This window comes from Phocoena phocoena, chromosome 5 (genome assembly GCF_963924675.1).
Source record: "Phocoena phocoena chromosome 5, mPhoPho1.1, whole genome shotgun sequence".
Classification (NCBI taxonomy): domain Eukaryota; kingdom Metazoa; phylum Chordata; class Mammalia; order Artiodactyla; family Phocoenidae; genus Phocoena; species Phocoena phocoena.
In genome coordinates this window covers 74,656,544-74,677,313 of record NC_089223.1, presented here as the reverse complement: position 1 = coordinate 74,677,313, position 20,770 = coordinate 74,656,544, and the positions used below count along the sequence as shown (strand labels likewise).

The window sequence follows — 20,770 nt, the reverse complement described above, 5'->3', positions numbered from 1 at the left end:
GGAAATTGGGGCAGAGAAAGTGGGTGATATGACTTTAAATTGGGTAATCAAGGAAGAAATCATTGAATGTGACACGTGGGCAAAGATTTGAAGGAGTGAGAGAGTTAGCAATACAAATATCTTGGGGAAAAGTATATTAAAGGCCAAGAGGGAGATGGGCCATAGTAAGAACTTTAGCTTGTACTCTGAGTGACATGGAGAGCCACTTGAGAATTTAAAGCAGACCCTGATTCATTCTGACTTATATGTTGTATGAAGATCATTCTGGCTGGTGTGTTGAAAGTAGACTGTAGGGGACAAAGGGTGGAAACAGGGAGGCCATTTAGGAGACAGGAATACAGGTGAAAGATGACAGTAGCCAGACCAAATGGTTAGAGCAGGTTTTTGAGAAAATATCAGACATTTGGTTTTAGGTGTGTTACATTTGAATTGTTTATTAAATAGATCCAAGTGGAGAAAGCAAGTAGATTGTCAAAGTTCTCCAGATCTATCAGTCCCTGCCCTTGTGGAGCTTACATTTTACTAGAATATGGGTAGTAAATACAATACATAAATAAAACAAATGGATAAAGCATACACTATGTTAGAAGGTAAATCTTAGGGAGAAAATTCAAGTAAGGAAAAAGGGATACGTGGTGTTGGGCGACTGACTTGCTGAGAAGGTAACAACTGAGTAATGATAGGACTAATGATAGGAGGAAATACATCTTTTAGATACCTGGGATAATAATAGTTTAGGTAGAAGGGACCAAATGTAAAGGTTCTGAGATGGGAGCATGGCTGATGTTTGAAGAAGAAGGAGGCGAAGTATGGCTGGAGTGACATGAGCAAGGGAAAGAGGATTAGGGATGACAGAACAGAAGTAAAAAGTGTCTGTGTTATAGGCCCTTTTAAGGGCTCTGGCTTTTATCCTGAATGAGATGGGAAGCTAGTGGATAGTTTAGCAGAAGAGAGGCATGATCTGAACCTGTGGTTTAACTGAGTCACTCTAGTTGTTATGACTGAAGGGGCAAGGATGGAAGCAAGGAGATTAGTTAGGAGACTTTTATACTAATCCGCTGTGGTAGCAGTGGAAATGGTGAGGAATGATCGTATTCTGGATACATTTTGAGGGTTGCATTGACAAAATTGGCTTACTGATTGGATGGGGGCTGGACAGGAGTCAAGGATTATTCCAAGGTTTTTGACCTGAGCCGTTGGAAGGATAGAGTTGCATTAATTGAGATAGGAAAGACTAGGAAGAACAGGTATGAAGTAGGTGATCAGGAGCTCAGTTTTGGACATGTTAAGCTTATGATGCCTATTGGACATCCAAATAGGTGTTCAGTAGGCATTCTCATTATGAATACTGTTTTTGTTTTAAAAATGAAATAATTGTACTAAAACAGTGTACTCATTGTTCTGAAAATATATTGCATTTGTTAATATCTTAATTTTTAACATGTTCAATCCTGAAAAACTTGAATATTTTGGAGAGAGAAATTGTTTGACTGCTTTTTGGCTTTGCTGCCACCAGAGTTGATGGTACTTTCTTAAATAAAGATGTCGTTCCGATTTTAGACATGGAAATATAACTATAGTCTGAGTGTTTCAACTCGCTTTCTATTTTAGGTCCTATTACTGCTGGATTGTGCAAGATATTTAACCCTATTTTCTTTGAGGTATGACTTAAATATCAAACGTCTTAAATAAGAGAAGGGAAACATTTTAGTTTTGGAAGTCAGAATGCCAAGGAGAAGGAAAAATCTTGGGGGAAATCCTTTTCGGAAGACTACAAACTCTAAGGAAGTTGTATCCAGTGTTGCTAGTCATGAGGAGCCAACCACTACTCTTCCTTCCATGTGTGAGACAAAAGTTGATCAGGAAGAACTCTTCACCAGTATCTCAGAGATGTTTTCTGATCTGGATCCTGATGTAGTGTATTTGATGCTTTCTGAATGTGATTTCAAAGGTGAGAAAAAGTTTAGTTTGAACCCTTTGCATCTTATAAGAAGATTTCATGTACTATGCTATGACCAGTAGTAATATAGAAAATGACTACCTTATTTCTATTTTGTTCATCATTTTTTGAATATCTGCTGCGGGCAAGGTATAAGTTGGGTATTACAAGGGATATGAAGAAGAATAAAGCTTAGCTTCTTCTTTTAAGAAATGTACAGTTGTAAGTGTAAGATGTATGTGTAGATATCATATTCTATGTTTTATTTCTTTTTATCTTCCCTCTAGAATAGGTTGGCACTATTGACGTTTTGGACCAGATAATTCTTTGTTGTGCGGGGCTTTCCTGTGCATCGTAGGATGTTCAGCAGCATCTCTGGCCTGTACCCACTAGCTGCCAGTAGCACATTCCTCCCTGCTACCCCTGTTGTGACAACTAAAAATGCCTCTATATATCATCTTATGTCCCCTGGGGGCAATATCATCCCCCAGTTAAGAACCATTGACCTAGAATGTAAGCTCCTTAAAGACAGGGATTTAAAAATCTTTTGTTTTACTGTTGTGTCTCCAAGCCCCCAAATACCAAATGACTCAGTAGGATCTCAGTAAATATTTTTTGAGTGAAAAGGTAATTATAATTGTGGAAATGAGAGCTGATTAAGAATTGAGGCTAATAGAGTAGTGTGGTTTCAAAAATTTGGCTTTGGAGTCAAGAAAACTAGGTTGGATTTCCAGCTCTGTCACTTAAGCTCTCTGGTTTCAGTTTTCTTATCTGCTAAGGAGAATAATAATAGTATGTACCTCATAGGACTTTTTCAGTGAAGGTTGAGTTTTCGTTTTTTTGGTTTGTTTTGATAAAGTCTTCAGTATAGTAAGTTATTAATGACTTGTAATAAATTGTTTAGATGTATGTTTGCAGCCATACATATCAAATTTGACTGATGAGTAAATTAAATATTGATGTTTAGTATTGCTATTGGCCATGATTAGTATAAGATAAAATTATTCTAGGTTTAGGGAGTTTTGGTAATGTGATAAACTTCCATTTTTTTTACATTCCATGGTCTGTGATGTGAGCATATCTTATCTATCCTGTTATGATATGTATACAGAAAACCAGTTTTTAGCAGTCCACATGATGCTCAGAAATGATAGTGTTTACAATTTTACTTGTGGCTTCAACATTTATTTCCTAATTTTGATGTGTTTAAACTTTATTTGTTGCACATACACTGACATAGCAATGAAGAATTACAAGGAAAATATATTACCCTTACATCCTAACAAAAAACATTTCTCTTTTCCAGGATCTTCTCTACACCTTGTTCATAATAAATACTGATGTTTTGAGTAGTTTGAATAATAACATTGATGAAATTGTATATTCTACTTTTTAAACTTAACATAAGCATTTTTTTCAGTGTTGGCTGTAGTCTTTGTATTTATTTTTAATAGCTTTCTAATATTCCATTGGGTTGTTGTGCTCTAATTTATTTAATTATAACTAAGTTTTACATGGATAATTAATATTGCAAAGAACATCTTGGTACAAATAAACTTTTCTGTCTTTTGGCTTTTTCTCAGTCCCAAAGTTTTATTTTCTTCTATCACAGGGTTAGGACAGTTTTTGGCTCTTGGAAACATACTGCTAAATTGCCTACTAAAGAGGTGTGCCATATGGTATCAGCATGGGAAAGGGTGGGGTGGGATAAATTGGGAGATTGGGATCGACATATTCACACTACTACATATAAAATAGATAACTAATAAGGATCTACTGTATAGTACAGGGAACTCTTCTCAGTACTCTGTAATGACCTACATAGGAAAAGAATCTAAAAAAGAGTAGATATATGTGTATGTATAACTGATTCACTTTGCTGTACAGCAGGAACTAACACAACATTGTAAATTAACTATACTCCAATAAAAATTAACTTAAAAAAATAAATTTATTAAAAAAAAACGGGGGTGTGCCTATTTGTAATGACACCAGCACTGTATAAGTATAGGAGTTTCGTCACAGCCTTTTGAGCATTGAGTGGTATTATTTTAAGATTTTAGGAATAAGATTTTACCTTTTCTTAATGCTATTTTATTTAAGATAAAGAGAAATGTTGAATATATTTGTGTATGATTGTTTATTAATTCTTGTATTGTGTGAATTGTTCATGTGCTTTTCATTGTTTTATACCATTGTTTTAATTTTTTTCAACATTCTGTGAAAGAACTTTTCTTTTGTGTTATATAGATATAGTTTGATCTTTTACTTATTTTTACTTAATACTGTTTTTTTCATTATATACACATTAATTTTTTTGGTTGATTTTTTTTCTTTTGTGATTTTTCTATCACATAGATTTTTTTCTTAGAAATACCTCTTATATTTGCTTTTTTTTCCTTTTCTTTTTTCTTTTTTCTATGTTTAGGGCTTCTAGCTTTTGTAGCATTGCTATAGTCTTCTAACTGGTCTCTCTGTCAGGCTTGCCCCCTCCAATCCCTCTTTGTTTTTCTTCTTAAGGGAACATAATTTGGGTGCTTACTAGGTGCCAGTCAGTCCTTGTGCACAGCCCTTTTTCATGGATTATCTCATTTAATCCTCACAACAACACTATGAGGTAGGTACTTTTGTTATCCACACATTGCAGATGAGGAAATCAAGGCTTAGGAAAGTTAAGTAGCTCGTTCAAAGTGTTATTGCCAGCAAGTAGGGATTTAAATGTCGTTCTGACTCCGGACCAGAGCTTTTACCTACTGTGCTGTGCTGTTTCCACATTTATCTTCCATAAAACAAAACAAGATAAAACACAAAAATAATATAAAAAAGCCTCAAATTTCTGATGCTTAACAATTCTAATGGCTCTGTATTTATGTTATAAGGGAAAGAGCTCAGCAGTGGAGTCAGACATACCAGTCCTGGCTCTGTCACTTAATATCTGTGTGACTTGGGCTAAGTTAATGTACTTTCTGAACTTCATTTCCTTCATCTATGTGCTAGGAATACTGTAACTCATAGTATAATTTGAAGATTCAGTGAGATGACAAAGCATCTAGCCCAAATGCTATGACAGGTAGTTTCCCTTCAAGTTCCCTTAGAAAATAAAATTGATATTTCTTACCATGAAATACAGGACCCTTCCCAATTTCCCTTTCCAGTTTTATCTCCTCTTACCCACCATACTACTTGTACTCGCATTCCAACAAACTTCTCTTAATACCTTAAACATGCTTTGTGTTTTCAAGACTGGCTTTGCCTTTCCCTTCTGTGTCTGACAAGTTTCTTTTTGATCTTCGACTCCCAGTTCACATATTACCTTATGTGAAATCTTTCCTTACTCTCCTATAAGGCTGTTAAGGCATTTGTATATTATAAAGAGTGTGCATTATTTAACCTATATTATAGTGTGATTGTCTTCTAACGTAATTATCTGTAATTGCCTCCATTAGACTGCAAAAATCCTTTGAGTGTAGTTAAAAGTTGTCTTATTCATCTTTGTACAAAGTATGTCTGATACGTAGTACATGCTCATACATATTTTTTGTATTAAGTGAAATTCATAACATGGACCATATATACAAATTACATTTACTAGGAGAGTACTTAAAATACTTCATACTTAAAAGGACATGCAGTGGGTTAGTATTTTTGAGTAAATCAACTGATTTTAGGATCTGTATAAACAACCCTAATGTATATAATTACAGATATTTTTACTTTTAATCAGTAAATTCATCAGAGAATATCTACCTGATGGCAGTTCATTAGCCTAGTTTACTACTGTTTGTTTGAAAGTAACATTGCGTGTCTTCATAATTTAAACCTTTCACTAATACAGGCTGATATATTAGTAAAATATTAATTTAAGGAATTACTTGAATATTTATAAATTTCTCTGTATTTCATTCAATGTGAATTCTAGTATAATTTTATGTAGATTTTAATTAAATTATATTTTACTGTTTTCAATACATACGGATATATTTTGTTGTCGTTCTTGTTGTTGTACAGTTGAAAATGCCATGGATTGTCTATTAGAATTATCAGCCACTGACGCTAAAATAGAAGAATCGCCTTCAAAAAGCTTCGTTGCTTCTGAGAACCAAGTAGATGCAGTGGGATGTGAAATAATGGAAAAGTGTCCTCCTGAAGAAGAGAATGAAGATTCAAAAATGGATTCATTTTTGGACATGCAGCTAACTGAAGACTTAGATTCCTTAATACAGAATGCTTTTGAGAAATTGAACTCTTCTCCTGATGACCATGCATACTCGTTTTTGCCTTTGCGAGATGTTAATAATTTTAGTAACCCGAGTGCATTTATAAATTCAGATTCAAGTAGTACGACTCCCATTCTTTCTACCCAAAATATGGATTTGAACAGTGAAAATGTAGAGAGTTCTGCCTCTACATTAAGTTCAAATTCCTTAACTTCACATTCACTTTCAAATGAGTCCAAAACTTTTACAAAGGATAACACATTGGCATTGGAAGATTCTCTTCTCAGTAGTCCTTTAAGTGTAGCAAATGACACTACGATGGATTGTAGTAACCAAATTCAGAAAGAGCTTTTAGAATCTGTGTGTGTTGAGACTCAGTTCTCTCAAGCCCCTGTAGATTTGGATGCCAACGAACTTCAGGCGCCTTTAAACCTTACTGTGCAAAATCTGGGGCTTGGTTTACTAGGTACAGGTGGAGATCAGAAATCTTCTGTCCCTGATGTTTTTGTACCTTCTGAAGAATTCAATTTCCAGTCACACAAACAGACTGAACTGCCACCAAAGGGGAAGGATGTGAACTACTGCCCAGTACTTACCCCTCTCCCTCTACTGCTGCCTCCTCCTCCCCCTCCACCAATGTGGAATCCAATGATTCCTGCTTTTGACCTCTTTCAAGGAAACCATGGCTTTGTAGCTCCTGTTGTAACCACAGCTGCACACTGGAGACCTGTCAACTATACATTTCCACCGCCGATTATTTCCCATACTTCCCCAACAAAGGTATGGAGAAATAAAGAGGGAACAAGTGCTTATCAGGTACAAGAAACTCCAGCTTCTCAGGTTGTAAGAAAGAAGACATCATCTTATGTTGGACTAGTTCTTGTTCTTCTCAGAGGGCTTCCGGGATCAGGAAAATCTTTTTTGGCAAGGTATGAGGTTTAATTGAGTTTAAAGAAAGAGTGTAATGCATGAACTTGAATATTTATAAGAGCATAAATATGTGGAATACTTTTAGTTCATAGAGATGTTTACTAATTTTTTTTAACTTTGTAGCTAATAGCACTGTTTTCTCTAGAAGTTTTTATTGAATTCTTTCATCTTAGAATATTTTGAGAGACAGAATAGAGGAAAATATTAAAGATGATTCCAAGATTGTGAACTTGTGAAATCAACAGAAATAAGTTCATGTGGAAGAGAACTAATTTGAGTGGGAGAAAGATGAATTCAGCTTTGATTGTAGAGATAAAGGGCCATAATTGATTTTGAATTCAAGGAAGTCTTATACACAAGAATTCTACTGGTAGTTGGAGATTTGGAAGTGTAGCATGTTGTTAAATAAGGTTTTAGAAATGTATGTTTGAAGAAAGAACATGGGATGAACCACTGATAGAGAACTTCAAATTCTCAGTGATTTATTTCTTGCAAGATGTGCTCTCAGTTGTTTTATCTCAAATACCCATCTATGTCCCTTTTGTAATCAAGGAGTGTTGTGGATGCCTTGGTGTGAGAGACTAGAGTCAGGGTTAGAGGCAGCTTTGTTGTGTTTTCAGTAGCACTTGTTAAAGAGTGTTGTTTTCAAAGTTTTCTCCTACCCTCCTTCTTTAAATTCCAGAATATTTACATCTAATATATTTTATTTGCCAGTTTTTCCCTTTTCCAAATTTTAACTCTTTGCTCTCTTCTATTCTTAGCTGGGTCTTTTCTATTTGATCCTGGGTGTATCTAGCATTAGTGAGTATGCATGTATACCTTGATGAGCTCATTTTCAGTTTTTTTTTTTTTTTTTTTTTTTTTTTGCGGTATGCGGGCCTCTCACTGTTGTGGCCTCTCCCGCTGCGGAGCACAGGCTCCGGACGCGCAGGCCCAGTGGCCATGGCTCACGGGCCCAGCCGCTCCGCGGCATGCGGGATCCTCCCGGACCGGGGCACGAACCCCCGTCCCCTGCATCGGCAGGCGGACTCTCAACCACTGCGCCACCAGGGAAGCCCTTCAGTTGTTTTTTTTAATGTCCTTTCTTAGTGTGGATTTATTTCCCAATAAATTTCCACATATTCTACTCATACACTAATAAGTATATTCTTCTATAGACATAGGTTTTCTCATTGATTTAATGACCACAAGAATAAAAAACATTTTAATTTAATATTATAGACATTACAGTCAGTTATGATATTGCATTTTGTGAAAGATTGGAACAAAACGTTGTACCTTAAAAAGTAATAGTGCTGTGACATTTGTTTGAAGAACTAGGTTTCAGAGGCCTTAGAGCCAGAGGCAGCTACAGTTAGCAATTGGGAAGAGAAAGAAGTGCGTGTCACAAAGTCAGAGCTTACTAATAATTTTTGAATGAATAGAGAGAAATAACTGGGAAGTACAGAGACATAGAAGCTGAGTTTTCTCAGAGAGAACAGTCCACAGTATTAAGCTAGCATGCAAGCCCAAGGAAAATGAAAGATGAAAAACAGCTTTTGGATTTATTGGAAAGAAGGTCATGAATGGATATCTTGAAAAACAATTTTGTTGCGCTGGGAAAGTGGAAGACCTTAAGACCTTAAAAAAGCATTTATACTAAAGCAGTTAAGGGAAGGAGAGAAGTTAGGTAATAGTTGAAAAAGGGGTCCTTAAAGTGTGGTTAAAATTTTAAAAGATAGCTGAGATGTATACACGTTTAAAGGGAAAAGAGGAATTAAAGTGTCAGAGGGGAAGACTTAGAGATAAAGGAGAAGAGGGTAAATGTAGGAGTCTTAAGAAGTGGGATCAAGTGAGCATTCACCAGAATGTGAGCTCCATGAGTGCAAGAATGTTTGTTGTTTTTATTCACTGATGTATGCTCAGTGCTTAAAACAGTGCCTGGCACTTAGTAGATGCTAATAAAAATTAAATTCAAAAGGTATATTTTAATATGGGAAAAGAATCTAAAAAAAGAGTGGATATATGTATAACTGATTCACTTTGCTGTACACCTGAAACTAACACAACATTTTAAATCAACTATACTACAATAAAAATTAATTTAAAAGTATATTTTAACTTCAGGAATATTTATACATGTTTTGGGAGAGGATAAATGGTGATATTTTACAAATGGTTAAGAGGGTAGCATTGTTATGTCTCTGTGGATTCTGTTTGCTTAGTTTTTGCACGTATCTCAATTACATAGAAGATAAATTCCAGAGTCAAGAAAGAGAGATGGGAGACTTCCCTGGTGGTCCAGTAGTTGAGACTTTGTGCTTCCACTGCAGGAGACACAGCTTTGATCCCTGGTTGGGGAACTAAGATCCCCTGCAACCTGCGCAGCATGGCCAAAAGAAAGAGATGTCAGAAAAGCCCTGCAAAACTATCTTAACTTTGTATAATTTAACAGATTAAATTAATAGTCTATTAACATTATATTTTTGGATGTTTTCGGCATACTAAGTTTATGGCAATATACAAAGAGCTTCATCTACTTTTGAAGATCGGTTGAATATCAAGGTACTCACCTAATGGGAAGTGACCTTCCACTTAGAGTGGGTAAGGTAGATCAGTGTGTATCGAGTGACCAGATGAGGGGATTGCCTGTGACTGATAAGAGTTCTGAAGCATTTGCAGTTGTCTGGTTTTCTTGATAATTAAAATGTGTTAATTTTCAAACTTTTATAGTATATAAAGCAAAGTAGCCTTGCCTCAGGTCAGTATACCTGGGAGTCAAACTTCTGCTTAGAGGATTTCTAGTGTGATTTTTTTAAAAAAATATTTTATTTATTTATTTTATTTTTGGCTGCGTCATGTCTTAGTTGTGGCACACGGGATCTTTCGTTGTGGCACGCGGGCTCTTTGTTGCGATGCACGGGCTTCTCCCTAGTTGTGGCGCATGGGCTCCAGAGCACGCAGGCTCAGTAGTTGCAGCGCGCAGGCTTAGTTGCCCCTCGGCACGTGGGATCCTAAGTTCTCTGACCTGGGATCAAACCTGCATTCTCTGCACTGGAAGGCATATTCTCAATCACTGGACCACCAGGGAAGTCCCTCTAGTGTGATTTGTTTGAATAATAAAATATTTTCATTCTTTTAAATAATAATATTTGAATTTTTAAGTCGGTTTTTAAAAAAATTAATTTGTTTATTTTTGGCTGTGTTGCGTCTTCTTTACCTTGCGTGGGCTTCCTCTGGTTGCGGCGAGTGAGGGCTACTCTTTGTTGCGGTGCACGGGCTTCTCATTGCGGTGGCTTCTCTTTGTTGCGGAGCACGGGCTCTAGGCGCGCAGGATTCAGTAGTCATGGTGCGCAGGCTCTAGAGCACAGGCTCAGTAGTTGCAACACATGGGCTTAGTTGCTCTGCGGCATGTGGGATATTCCTGGACCAGGGATCAGACCCGTGTGCCCTGCATTGGCAGGTGGATTCTTAACCGCTAAGCCACCAGGGAAGTCCAATACTTGAATTTTTAATTCGGATTATGACCTTGCAAAAATTAGGAGAGAGAATTTAAATAGAAGAAAAATGAATTAAAATAATTACATTTATCATTCACAGGACTTTGCAAGAGGATAATCCAAGTGGAGTCATTCTTAGTACTGATGATTATTTTTACATAAATGGACAATACCAGTTTGATGTAAAATACTTAGGAGAAGCACATGAATGGAACCAGAATCGTGGTAAGAATAGACATCAGATGATGCGTAATATTAAGAGGAATATAAAGAAAAAAATCCACTTAGTGTTTGTATTTTGAGAGATGTATAACTTTTAAAAGTTATAATTATCTTTAATTCTAAATTATAACTATATATAATATAGGTAAAATTATAACAATTCTAATGTTACATAGTAAGTGAAAGAGGTAGTCTCATAGAGTTGTTATGAGAATTAAATGAGCTAAGTTTTATAGAATAGCTTAGAACGTTGCATAACATGTTTAAGTTTTATTTAGTCAGTGGGTTATCTTGCAGAAGTATAGTAAGTCAGATTTTCTGTGCTGGTCTCTGAATAGCTCAAGATGGTTACAGTTTTCTGGCTCTGGTTCCTGTTTCCTAAAATAGAATTTGCATTGTTAATCACTCGTCTTGCCTAGATTGGCTTAATTTTTATAGAGGATAGTGTGAATGTAAAAATGACTCTCCTCAAACTGAATCTGCAGGGAGATTCATAGGTAAAACCTTAATTTCTTTATTAGTGCAACTGTCTATTCACTGAAGATGGTTTTATTATGAAATGTTTAGTTATGGATAGAGTTTTATGTGTGAAGTTCTTATTAAGACATATAGACAATATTTCACTTAGTGTTTCTTTTACGATAAATGCACTGTGAAGGCTATTCTTGAGTTTGTCATCTTTAGACATTGTTAAATTTTTCTATATTCATTCTTGAACTAAATACTGAAGTGAAAACTCAGGAATACCAACACAAAAATAAACAGTGTGATGTGATGAAGAGCAGTCTTGGATTTGCCAGTTACTAGCTGTGTGATCTTGTGCAAGTTATTTATATTCTCCAGGACCCAGTGTCTTCCTCTGTAAAAGGGCTTAATAATACTAAACCCCCAGGATTCTTGTAAAGGTTAAATGAGAATGAAAAGTGCTTAGCCGTAGTTCAGTGTGCCCTTTCTATAACAACAACCGCAACAATGATGATATGAAATTAATTGGCAGAACTCTTTTTTTAAAAAGCTTTATTGAATGAGATAAGAATCAAATCGTTTTTAGCATATTCAGTGTTGTACAACCATCACCACAATCAATTTTAGAACGTTTTTATCACTCCAGAAAGACCTCATACCCATTAGCAGTCACTCCTCATTTCTCCCCAACTCTCTCCCAGCCCCAGGCAACTACTACTTTACTTTCTCTTTCTATAGGTTTGTCTCTTCTGAACATTTCATACAAGTAGAATCATATAATATGTGGTCTTTGTGAATGGCTTTCTTTCATTTAGCATAACGTTTTTCAAGGTTCATCCATGTTGTAGAAAGTATCAGTACTTTATTCTTTTTTATGGCTGAATAATATTCCATTATATGGATCTGCCACATTTTGTTTATCCATTCATTAGTTGATGGACATTTGGGTTGTTTCCACTTTTTGGCTATTATGAATAATGTTGCTATGAACATGCCTGTCTATGTCTAACCTTTTTAGTAACTGCCAAGCTATTTTCCAAAGCAGCTGCACTATTTTACATTCCCAGTAGCAGTTTATGAGGGTTCCAACTTCTCTATATCTTTACCAACACATGTTATTATCTATCTTTTTGATTATAGCTATCCTGGTGGGTGTGAAGTGGTATCATGTTGTGGTTTTGATTTGCATTTTCCTGATGGCTGATGATGTTGAGCACCTTTTTGTGTGCTTGTTGGCTACTTGTTTATCTCCTTTGGAGAGCTTTCTATTCAAATCTTTTGCCATTTTTAAATTGAATTATTTGTCTTTTTATTATTGAGTTATGAGAGAGTATACAGAACTTTTAAAACTTCCAAATATTTTCCTTGTAAGGCTTATTTATTGTGGCTCATCATTAATTCCCTGAATGGTCTAATTCCTTGGGAAAAAAGGCAGATTTATAAGAAAATCTCTTGCACAAGACATATAATAATTGTTTATTTCAAATCAAGACATCTTGTTTTTTGTCATGTGTATGCGTGTTTGCCTATATTTTTTGTTTTTAAACTTTATTTTGGAATAATTTTAGATTTATGGAAAGGTTTGCAAAGGCAGTATTGACTTTCTCTATACCCCTCACCCATTTGGCCCTAATGTTAACATTTTATATAACTATGGTACATTTGTCAAGACTAAGAAATTAAAATTAACATTGGTACATTACTATTAACTAAACTCCAGATTTTACTTGGATTTTAGTTTTACTACAAAAGTCCTTTTCTGTTCCAGAATCCAGATTCTGGATTCATGGTATCCAGAATCTTATCCAGGATACCATGTTGCTTTTAGCATGGTATGATATTGTTTTTAATGATAGCTTTTTTCCCCATTTATGCTATTTATACATGTAACATGCACGTCAAACTAAAATCAGACAGTTTTTATTTAATTTCTCTGATTATAATTTTATTATTTATTTCCCTATGTTTTAATTTTTTATATATTCAAAAGTAGTATTTAGAAATAGAGTTGTGAATAAAATTAGCACATATCTATGATTTTCAAATTATGAAAACAAGATCAGATTTTTAAAATATCAAGATAATCCTTAATATTGTTACTAAAAGTGATTTCTCATTTTCTGTTTGTATTTCAGCAAAAGAAGCATTTGAGAAGAAGGTATCTCCTATAATAATAGATAATACAAATCTACAGGCATGGGAAATGAAGCCATATGTTGCTTTGGTTTGTACCATGAATTGTCATAAGTCTAATAGTGGGTTTGAAATTATTGGGGGATGTTAATTACACAAGTGAATCTCAAGCAAACAGTCCTTGGACTGTATGTAACTGAGCTTTCTCTGGTCTTTAGCAAAATGAGAAAAATAGGAATAGTTTTTCCATAAGACTAAATTTATTCAGTTTTCAAATTTTGAGATTCAGTTTTTAAATTCTGAGATTGTTTTTGTTTTTTGATGTCTTTTATGAAAAGATAGTGGTATTAAATTATAATTTTATGTTTGTGTGTATTTATGTGTATGTATGTGTGTGTCTACACACACACACAACCATTTTCTTATTGCTTTTACTTGGCAGAATCAAAATTTGCTGGTTCTTTCTTAGTCCCCAAATTTCTTTTGAAATTTTGCTATTCTGAGAAATTCAAAATTCTGTACATTCAGCTATTTTCAGTTCTCCAAATTTGCTGGATTCCTTTTTTGTCCAGCTTTGATGTCAGCTTTTTCAGGAAGTTAGCTTTCATTCACTTACTAAAAAGCTGAATTGGGCACTCTTTCTGCTTTCCTGGCACCCTGGCTTACTTCTGTCATAGTATTAAGCACACGGTTTTTATCAGTAGGCCATGGGTTGACTAACTTTTTTCTAGAAAGCACCAGATAGTAAATATTTTAGGTTTTGCAGGCCACAGTTTCTGTTGCATATTCTCTTTTAAGAACCTTTTAAAGATAAACACACACACACACACACAAAAACTATTCTTAACTCCTAGGTTGTACAAATACTGGCTGATGGGCTGAATTTAGCTCTAAGCTATCCATTTTTCTTGAGGGTAAGCCTATCATTTTTTTCATCATTGAATCTCCAGAATATAGCACTATGCTTGGCATATAATTAATATATATATTCATTGAGTAAATTGATGAGTGAAGCTTTTGTGAGTATGGGTATTGTTTGTTTTATTACCCCAAGATTAGCACATCTGGCACATTGAAGCTCAGTTTGTTTCTTTAGTTAGTAAATATTGTACTTGCTGATTTATGTTCTTTTTTTTTTTTTTTTTTATTTATGTTCTTAACACATCCAACTTATACCCCCATTGCTGTGCCTAGTGCACTTGTACTGTTTTGAAGTACAAGGTATGATTCTTTACTTTTCTGAAGAAAATTGTGTCCTTTGAACAAGTGAGATTTTACTTCTGTGCAGGGCAGTAGAGAGAACAAAGACTTGATTTTAGTGCATTGAGAGCACTAAAATCACGCACAGTTTGCTTTCTGGCCTTAGGAGTTTCTAGTTTCTAGACTAATATATTCACCACTGGGACCTGCTTCTCCCTTAACCTTACTTAACTCCTCTGTAGGTTTTTCTTAGCTTCCTGCTCTCATCTTAGAAAGTTCTTTATTTTCCTATGAAAATAGGAAAAAAACCACTTTACTTTCCTATGTAGAAAACAAAGAAGTCCTTGAATTTGTGTTTCTGATTTTCGTTTAGGCTTCAGCCTTCTATAATGTTTTCTTTCCCCTTTTTTATTATATAATGATTAAAAATATGAAGCTATTTTTCCAGTATTGATTCCTTGACTCTTTGCAACTCTACTTAGAAGTATAAAGGACTCCTGCTTATCATAGATGGCAAATGCTTTTGTCTTCATAAAGAAGTAGATGAAGGAATTATTCTAGAGAAGAGGATCACTTTTTGCTTCTTTTGGTAGTAAGATAATGAAAGCTGTAGAGGAGTGGAATAGAGTAAACAGTCTATTATCATCTTGACTGTCATTTACAAAAGTAGCTAAAGTAGTAAGAGATAAATAGGGAGCAGTCAAATATGCTTAGTGGCAATTGGCAAAACGTGTGTGTGTGTGTGTGTGTGTGTGTGTGTGTGTGTGTGTGTGTGTGTATGTATGTATATATATGGCAAAGCAATATTGTCCCTTGTAGGCTATCATAGAGGTTGACCTAAGTCAGAATCCTCTTAAGTAATGTAACATATTTTTAAGGTTTGCCTATTGATATGGGAGTTGAAAAAGTCTTTAAATTGATAGTCTCTCTTTTTCTCTTTGTGTATGCATGAATTTAAAATTAATTTGATCCTAACAGCTGTATGATACCCCTTTAGGTAATTAGAGACCTGGGCTATTGCCAGGCCTTGAATCATTTGTATGAAATTTGTTGCTGAGGTGAGGAGATGGAAGTGAGTAAGCTCATTACAGGTGTCACTACCTACCTTGGTGTCTGGGTTGAATTTTGGACTTTTCCGTCAGAATGACAGAAAATAGCAATGACCACTTTGGCATCTTGTCATAAAGCTGAGAGGATCAATAGTGGGAGGTGAGGTCAGAGATGTAATGGTGGTTGGGGAGATGGTAGGGCAGATTATGTAAGGGCTCATACATAGATCACTGTGAGGACTTTGGATTTTACCTTGGGTGACATGGAAGATACATTAGTCTGCTCAGGCTGCCATAAAAAAAATACCATAGACTGGGTAGCTTCAACAAGAGGAAATTAATTTTCTCATAGTTCTGGAGGCTAGATGTGCCAGATCAAGGTCCAGCAGGGTCAGTTTCTGGTGAGAGTTCTCTTCCTCCCTTGCAGGTGGCCATTTTCTTGCTGTGTTCTCACATGGTGGAGAGAGCAAGTTCTCCAGTGTCTCTTCTTTTTTTTTTGCGGTACGCGGGCCTCTCACTGTTGTGGCCTCTCCCGTTGCGGAGCACAGGCTCCAGACGTGCAGGCTCAGCGGCCATGGCTCATGGGCCCAGCTGCTCCGCGGCATATGGGATCCTCCTGGACCGGGGCACAAACCCATGTACCCTGGATCGGCAGGAGGACTCTCAACCACTGCGCCACCAGGGGAGCCCCAGGGTGTCTCTTCTTATGAGGGCACTAATCTTAACAGATTAGGGCCCTAACCTTTTGACTTCATTTAACCCTAATTACTTCTATAAAGGTCCTATCTCCAAACACAGTCACATGGTGGGATGGCGGTTTCCACATATGGGATCTGAGGGGACACAATCATTCAGTTCATAACAGGGTTTTGAGCAGAGTAGTGACATGATCTGACTATTAAAAGGATCACTGTAGTGCAGCATTGAGAATAGACTTATGAGTGGGGAAGAATGGAAGCAGGGAGACTAGTTAGAGGGCTTTAGTGGTAATTAAAGTAAAAAATCACATGGTTCAGACCAACATCGTAGTAGTAAAGGTGATAGTGAGTAGAGATTAGATTCTGGATATATTTTTAAAGTAGAGCCAACTGAATTTCTTGTATTGATGTGGATGTGAAAGAAAGAGAGGCATTAAGTATGACATCAAGGTTGATTTTTGGCTTGTGTAACTGGAGGTTGTCATCAGCTGAGATGGAGAGGGTTCAATTCAGGTAGAATAGTTTTTTGTTGTTTTTTTGGTCACACTGCACAGCATGTGGGATCTTAGTTCCCTGACTAGGGATCGAACTGCAGAGTCTTAACCACTGGACTGCCAGGGTAGTCCTCAGGTAGAATAGTTTTGTGGTGGGTGTGAGGTAATGAATTTCAGAAGTTTAGATTTGACTGTGTTAAGTTTGTTTAATAGGTAATTGGATCTGTGGGTTTGGAGTTCAGGAGTGAATTCTGGGCTAACAATATATATTTGAGAGTCATTACCTAATGCGTGATATTTAAAGCCAAGGAGTGGCATGATAATTACTGAGGAAGTGAGTGTGGATCAAGAGTAGAAGACCAAGGACTAAGTCTGGGCCATTCCATTGTGAGAAGAGGTCTGGGTGAAAGGGAAGGACTAACAAAAAAGACTGAGAACACCCACCCAGTTGGAGGAGTAGGAAAAGCAATAGTAATGAAAACAGTGTAAGAAGAGAGTGATGAACTGTGACAAGTGCTGCTGAGAGGCAAGAGAGTGAGAATTAACCGTAGCATTTTTCAATGTGGAAGTAATTCATGGTTTCCATGCCCAGTTTCAATGGAGGAGCCAGTTGGAGTGGGTTTGAGAGGCTAGAAGGGGAAGAATTGGAGACAGAATATAGTTATTATTTGAGACGTTTTCCTGCAATGGGAGTAGGAAAATGGGGAGATAGCTGTCAGGGGATGAGGGGTTAGAGTAAAATGGGAGAGATAACTGAATGTGATGAGATTGATTCAGCAGGGAGAGAAAAATTAATCATGCCTCAGAGGGGAGAGTTGCTGAACTCAGTTACCCTTGAGATAGAGAAGATGGGTCTAGTGCACAAGTATAGGGCTTGGCTTTTAGATTACAGCCATATTAGAGTTTTGAAAAATAGAATGAGCTGTCATTTAAGATGGTTTTAAACTTACAAAAGTCGTACATGTTTATGGTAGGTATTCAAACCATAAAAAAGAATGCCTAAAGTCCTATCCCCTTGAAGTAGGTGCTTTTCATAGTATTTTTGAGAAACTTTCCAGAAGTTTTTATACATATACAGATGTGTGACTAATCCTTTTTTATTCAAGTGAAAATTCTGTATCTTACTTTCTTAACAATTCATATTAAGAACATTTTCTCATTAACACATATAGTATTTTTAAAACCATTGTATATATTTTCACTGTATGGCTGTATCTTCATTTCTTTAGCCAGTTCCATGTTAATAGACACTAAGTTGTTTGTATTCTTTTGCTGTTACAAATAATGGCGAACTGGATATCCTGCTGTATATATATTTCTGCACTCTGACATAAGTTTTTATCAATAGAATAAATTTCTGGAAGTTCATTGCTGGATCAAAGAGACTGTGTATTTTACCAGGTAACACACTCATCAAGATTAGATAATCTTTTAGGTTCTTTCAGTTTTAACATGCTGTGAATTTGGAAACAATGAATTAAATTTCATGGAAGTAATTATTTTAAAATGCATTTGTCTTTTTTGTATGTAGTCTCAAAAACATAAATATAAAGTCCTTTTCCGGGAACCGGATACCTGGTGGAAATTCAAACCAAAGGAACTTGCAAGGTAAAACTTGGAGTTTATCTAACGTGTTTTTAATTTCATGAGAGTGATAGAAAGTCCATCTAGATTTTTTTCCCCTTGTAAATAATGAACGAAACAAAATGTATTAGATTGCGGCTTCGCCACTTAAAAATTAATAACAAATTTTGTATTGCCTATAGGCTTTCTTTTATCAGTTTGTGAAGAATTTGTCTTTCTGTTCCTGAATTGTTAATTAACAGTCAGAAAAATTCCAATTGTCCTATATAGTCAGTACTTTATTACTTATTAATAATATAATGTCAATATCTGAAACTAGAAGAGATTCTAGGATTTGGCAAACCTGAACCGTGTGCTACTGGCAGGGACAAATTGTTGTAGCTGCATAGTGACTCACAATGCTGGACGGAAGTGAGGAGGTATAAATGGAAAAGGTAGCTGTCGAGGTTTTTCACTACCCACTCTGCTTTCCCCCCAAGGTTATACTTTTTTCTCTGATTGTTTGACTTGGATAAAAATGTTAACTCAGGACATGGACATACAGTGTATTTTGTTTTGTGCTCTGTATTACCTTAGAGATAGCCCTAAATTAATTTTGGTCAGGGTATTTTCTCCATGGTAATTTAAACTAATGTCAGTACTAAATAAAGGACAACCTAACTTTAGGATATTCACAGTGTTGTGCAAGCATCACCACTGTTTAATTGACGAACGTTTTCATTACCTCAACAAAGAAACCCTGTATTTGCTATTAGTCACTCCCGATTCCCCTTTCCCTTGGCAACTACTAATCCGCTTTTCTGTCTCTATCAATTTGCCTATTCCAGACATTTCATATAAATGGGATCATACAATATGTGACCTTTTGTGTCTGACATCTTCACTTAGCATAATGTTTTCAAGGTTCACCCATGTTGGAGAATGTATCAGTACTTCATTCCTTTTTATTATCCTTTTGATACATTACTAGATACATTACTAGATTTGGTTTTCTAGTATTTCATTTAGGATTTTTGCATCTGTATGAATGAGTGAGATTGACTTACAGTTTTTTCTTCTTTGCCCTGTCTTGCCTGGTTTTGGTATCATGGTTTTAGGTTCATAAGATTAGTTGGGAAGTATTTCTTCTGTTTTCTGAGTTTATGTAAGTTTGAATGTTTGATAGAATTTACTTATGAAACTGTCTGGATCCTTTGTTTTCTTTGTGAGAAGTTTCCATTGGAATTTGTCCATTACACCAAAGTTTTCAAATTTACTAAGACCATTCATGGGACTTCCCTGGTGGTGCAATGGTTAAGAATCTGCCTGCCAATGCAGGGGACACGGGTGCAAGCCCTGGTCCGGGAAGATCCCACATGCTGCAGAGAAGCTAAGCCCGTGTGCCACAACGACTGAGCCTGTGCTCTAGAGCCCGTGAACCACAAATACTGAGCCCTCATGCCACAACTACTGAAGTTCACGTGCCCAGAGCCCATGCTCCACAACAAGAGAAGCCACCGCAATGAGAAGCCTGAATACCACAACGAAGAGTAGCCCCCACTCCCCGTAGCTAGAGAAAGCCCACGCGCAGCAACGAAGACCCAACGCAGCCAAAATATAAATTAAATAAATAAATACATAAAACGAAAAACTTTTTATTAAAACTCTTGTAGTATTCTCTTACCATTTACATCTCTGCTGCATCTATACTTTTAAACCCTAGTGTGTTTATGTGTATCTTCTTTTTTTTTCTTGATTATTCTTAGCAGAGATCAGATTTTTTTGTTTTTATAAATTTATTTATTTATCTGTTTGGCTTTTTTTTTTTTTTGCGGTACGCGGGCCTCTCACTGCTGTGGCCTCTCCTGTTGTGGAGCACAGGCTCCGGACGCGCAGGCTCAGCGGCCATGGCTCATGGGCCTAGCCGCTCCGCGGCATGTGGGATCTTCCCAGACCAGGGCACAAACCCGCGTCCCCTGCATCGGCAGGCGGACTTTCAACCACTGCGCCACAAGGGAAGCCCTATTTATTTGTTTTTATTTTTGGCTGTGTTGGTTCTTCGTTGCTGTGCACGGGCTTTATCTAGTTGCAGCAAGTGGGGGCTACTCTTCATTGTGGTGCGCAGACTTCTCATTGTTGTGGTTTCTCTTGTTGCAGAGCATGGGCTCTAGGCATGTGGGCTTCAGTAGTTGTGGCACGAGGGCTCAGTAGTTGTGGCTCGCGGGCTCTAGAGTGCAGGCTCAGTAATTGTGGCACACGGGCTTAGCTGCTCTGCAGCATGTGAGATCTTCCCGGACCAGGGATCAAACCTGTGTCCCCTGCATTGGCGGGCGGATTCTTAACCACTGTGCCACCAGGGAAGCCCGAGATCAGATGTTTTA

The 20,770-nt window shown here is 36.5% G+C and overlaps 1 protein-coding gene across 1 annotated transcript in view; it reads left to right on the top strand.

Annotated features, from left to right (window-relative positions):
• The first annotated feature begins 1,725 nt into the window (after nt 1-1,725).
• N4BP2 (NEDD4 binding protein 2) overlaps nt 1,726-20,770 on the top strand; it is a 57,008-nt gene continuing 37,963 nt past the window's right edge. Inside the window, exons 1-5 of the mRNA XM_065877776.1 lie at nt 1,726-1,951; nt 5,948-7,085; nt 10,666-10,790; nt 13,388-13,476; nt 18,358-18,434. Of these exons, the coding sequence (XP_065733848.1) occupies nt 1,726-1,951; nt 5,948-7,085; nt 10,666-10,790; nt 13,388-13,476; nt 18,358-18,434 (1,655 nt within the window). The remainder of the gene's footprint in view (nt 1,952-5,947; nt 7,086-10,665; nt 10,791-13,387; nt 13,477-18,357; nt 18,435-20,770) is intronic.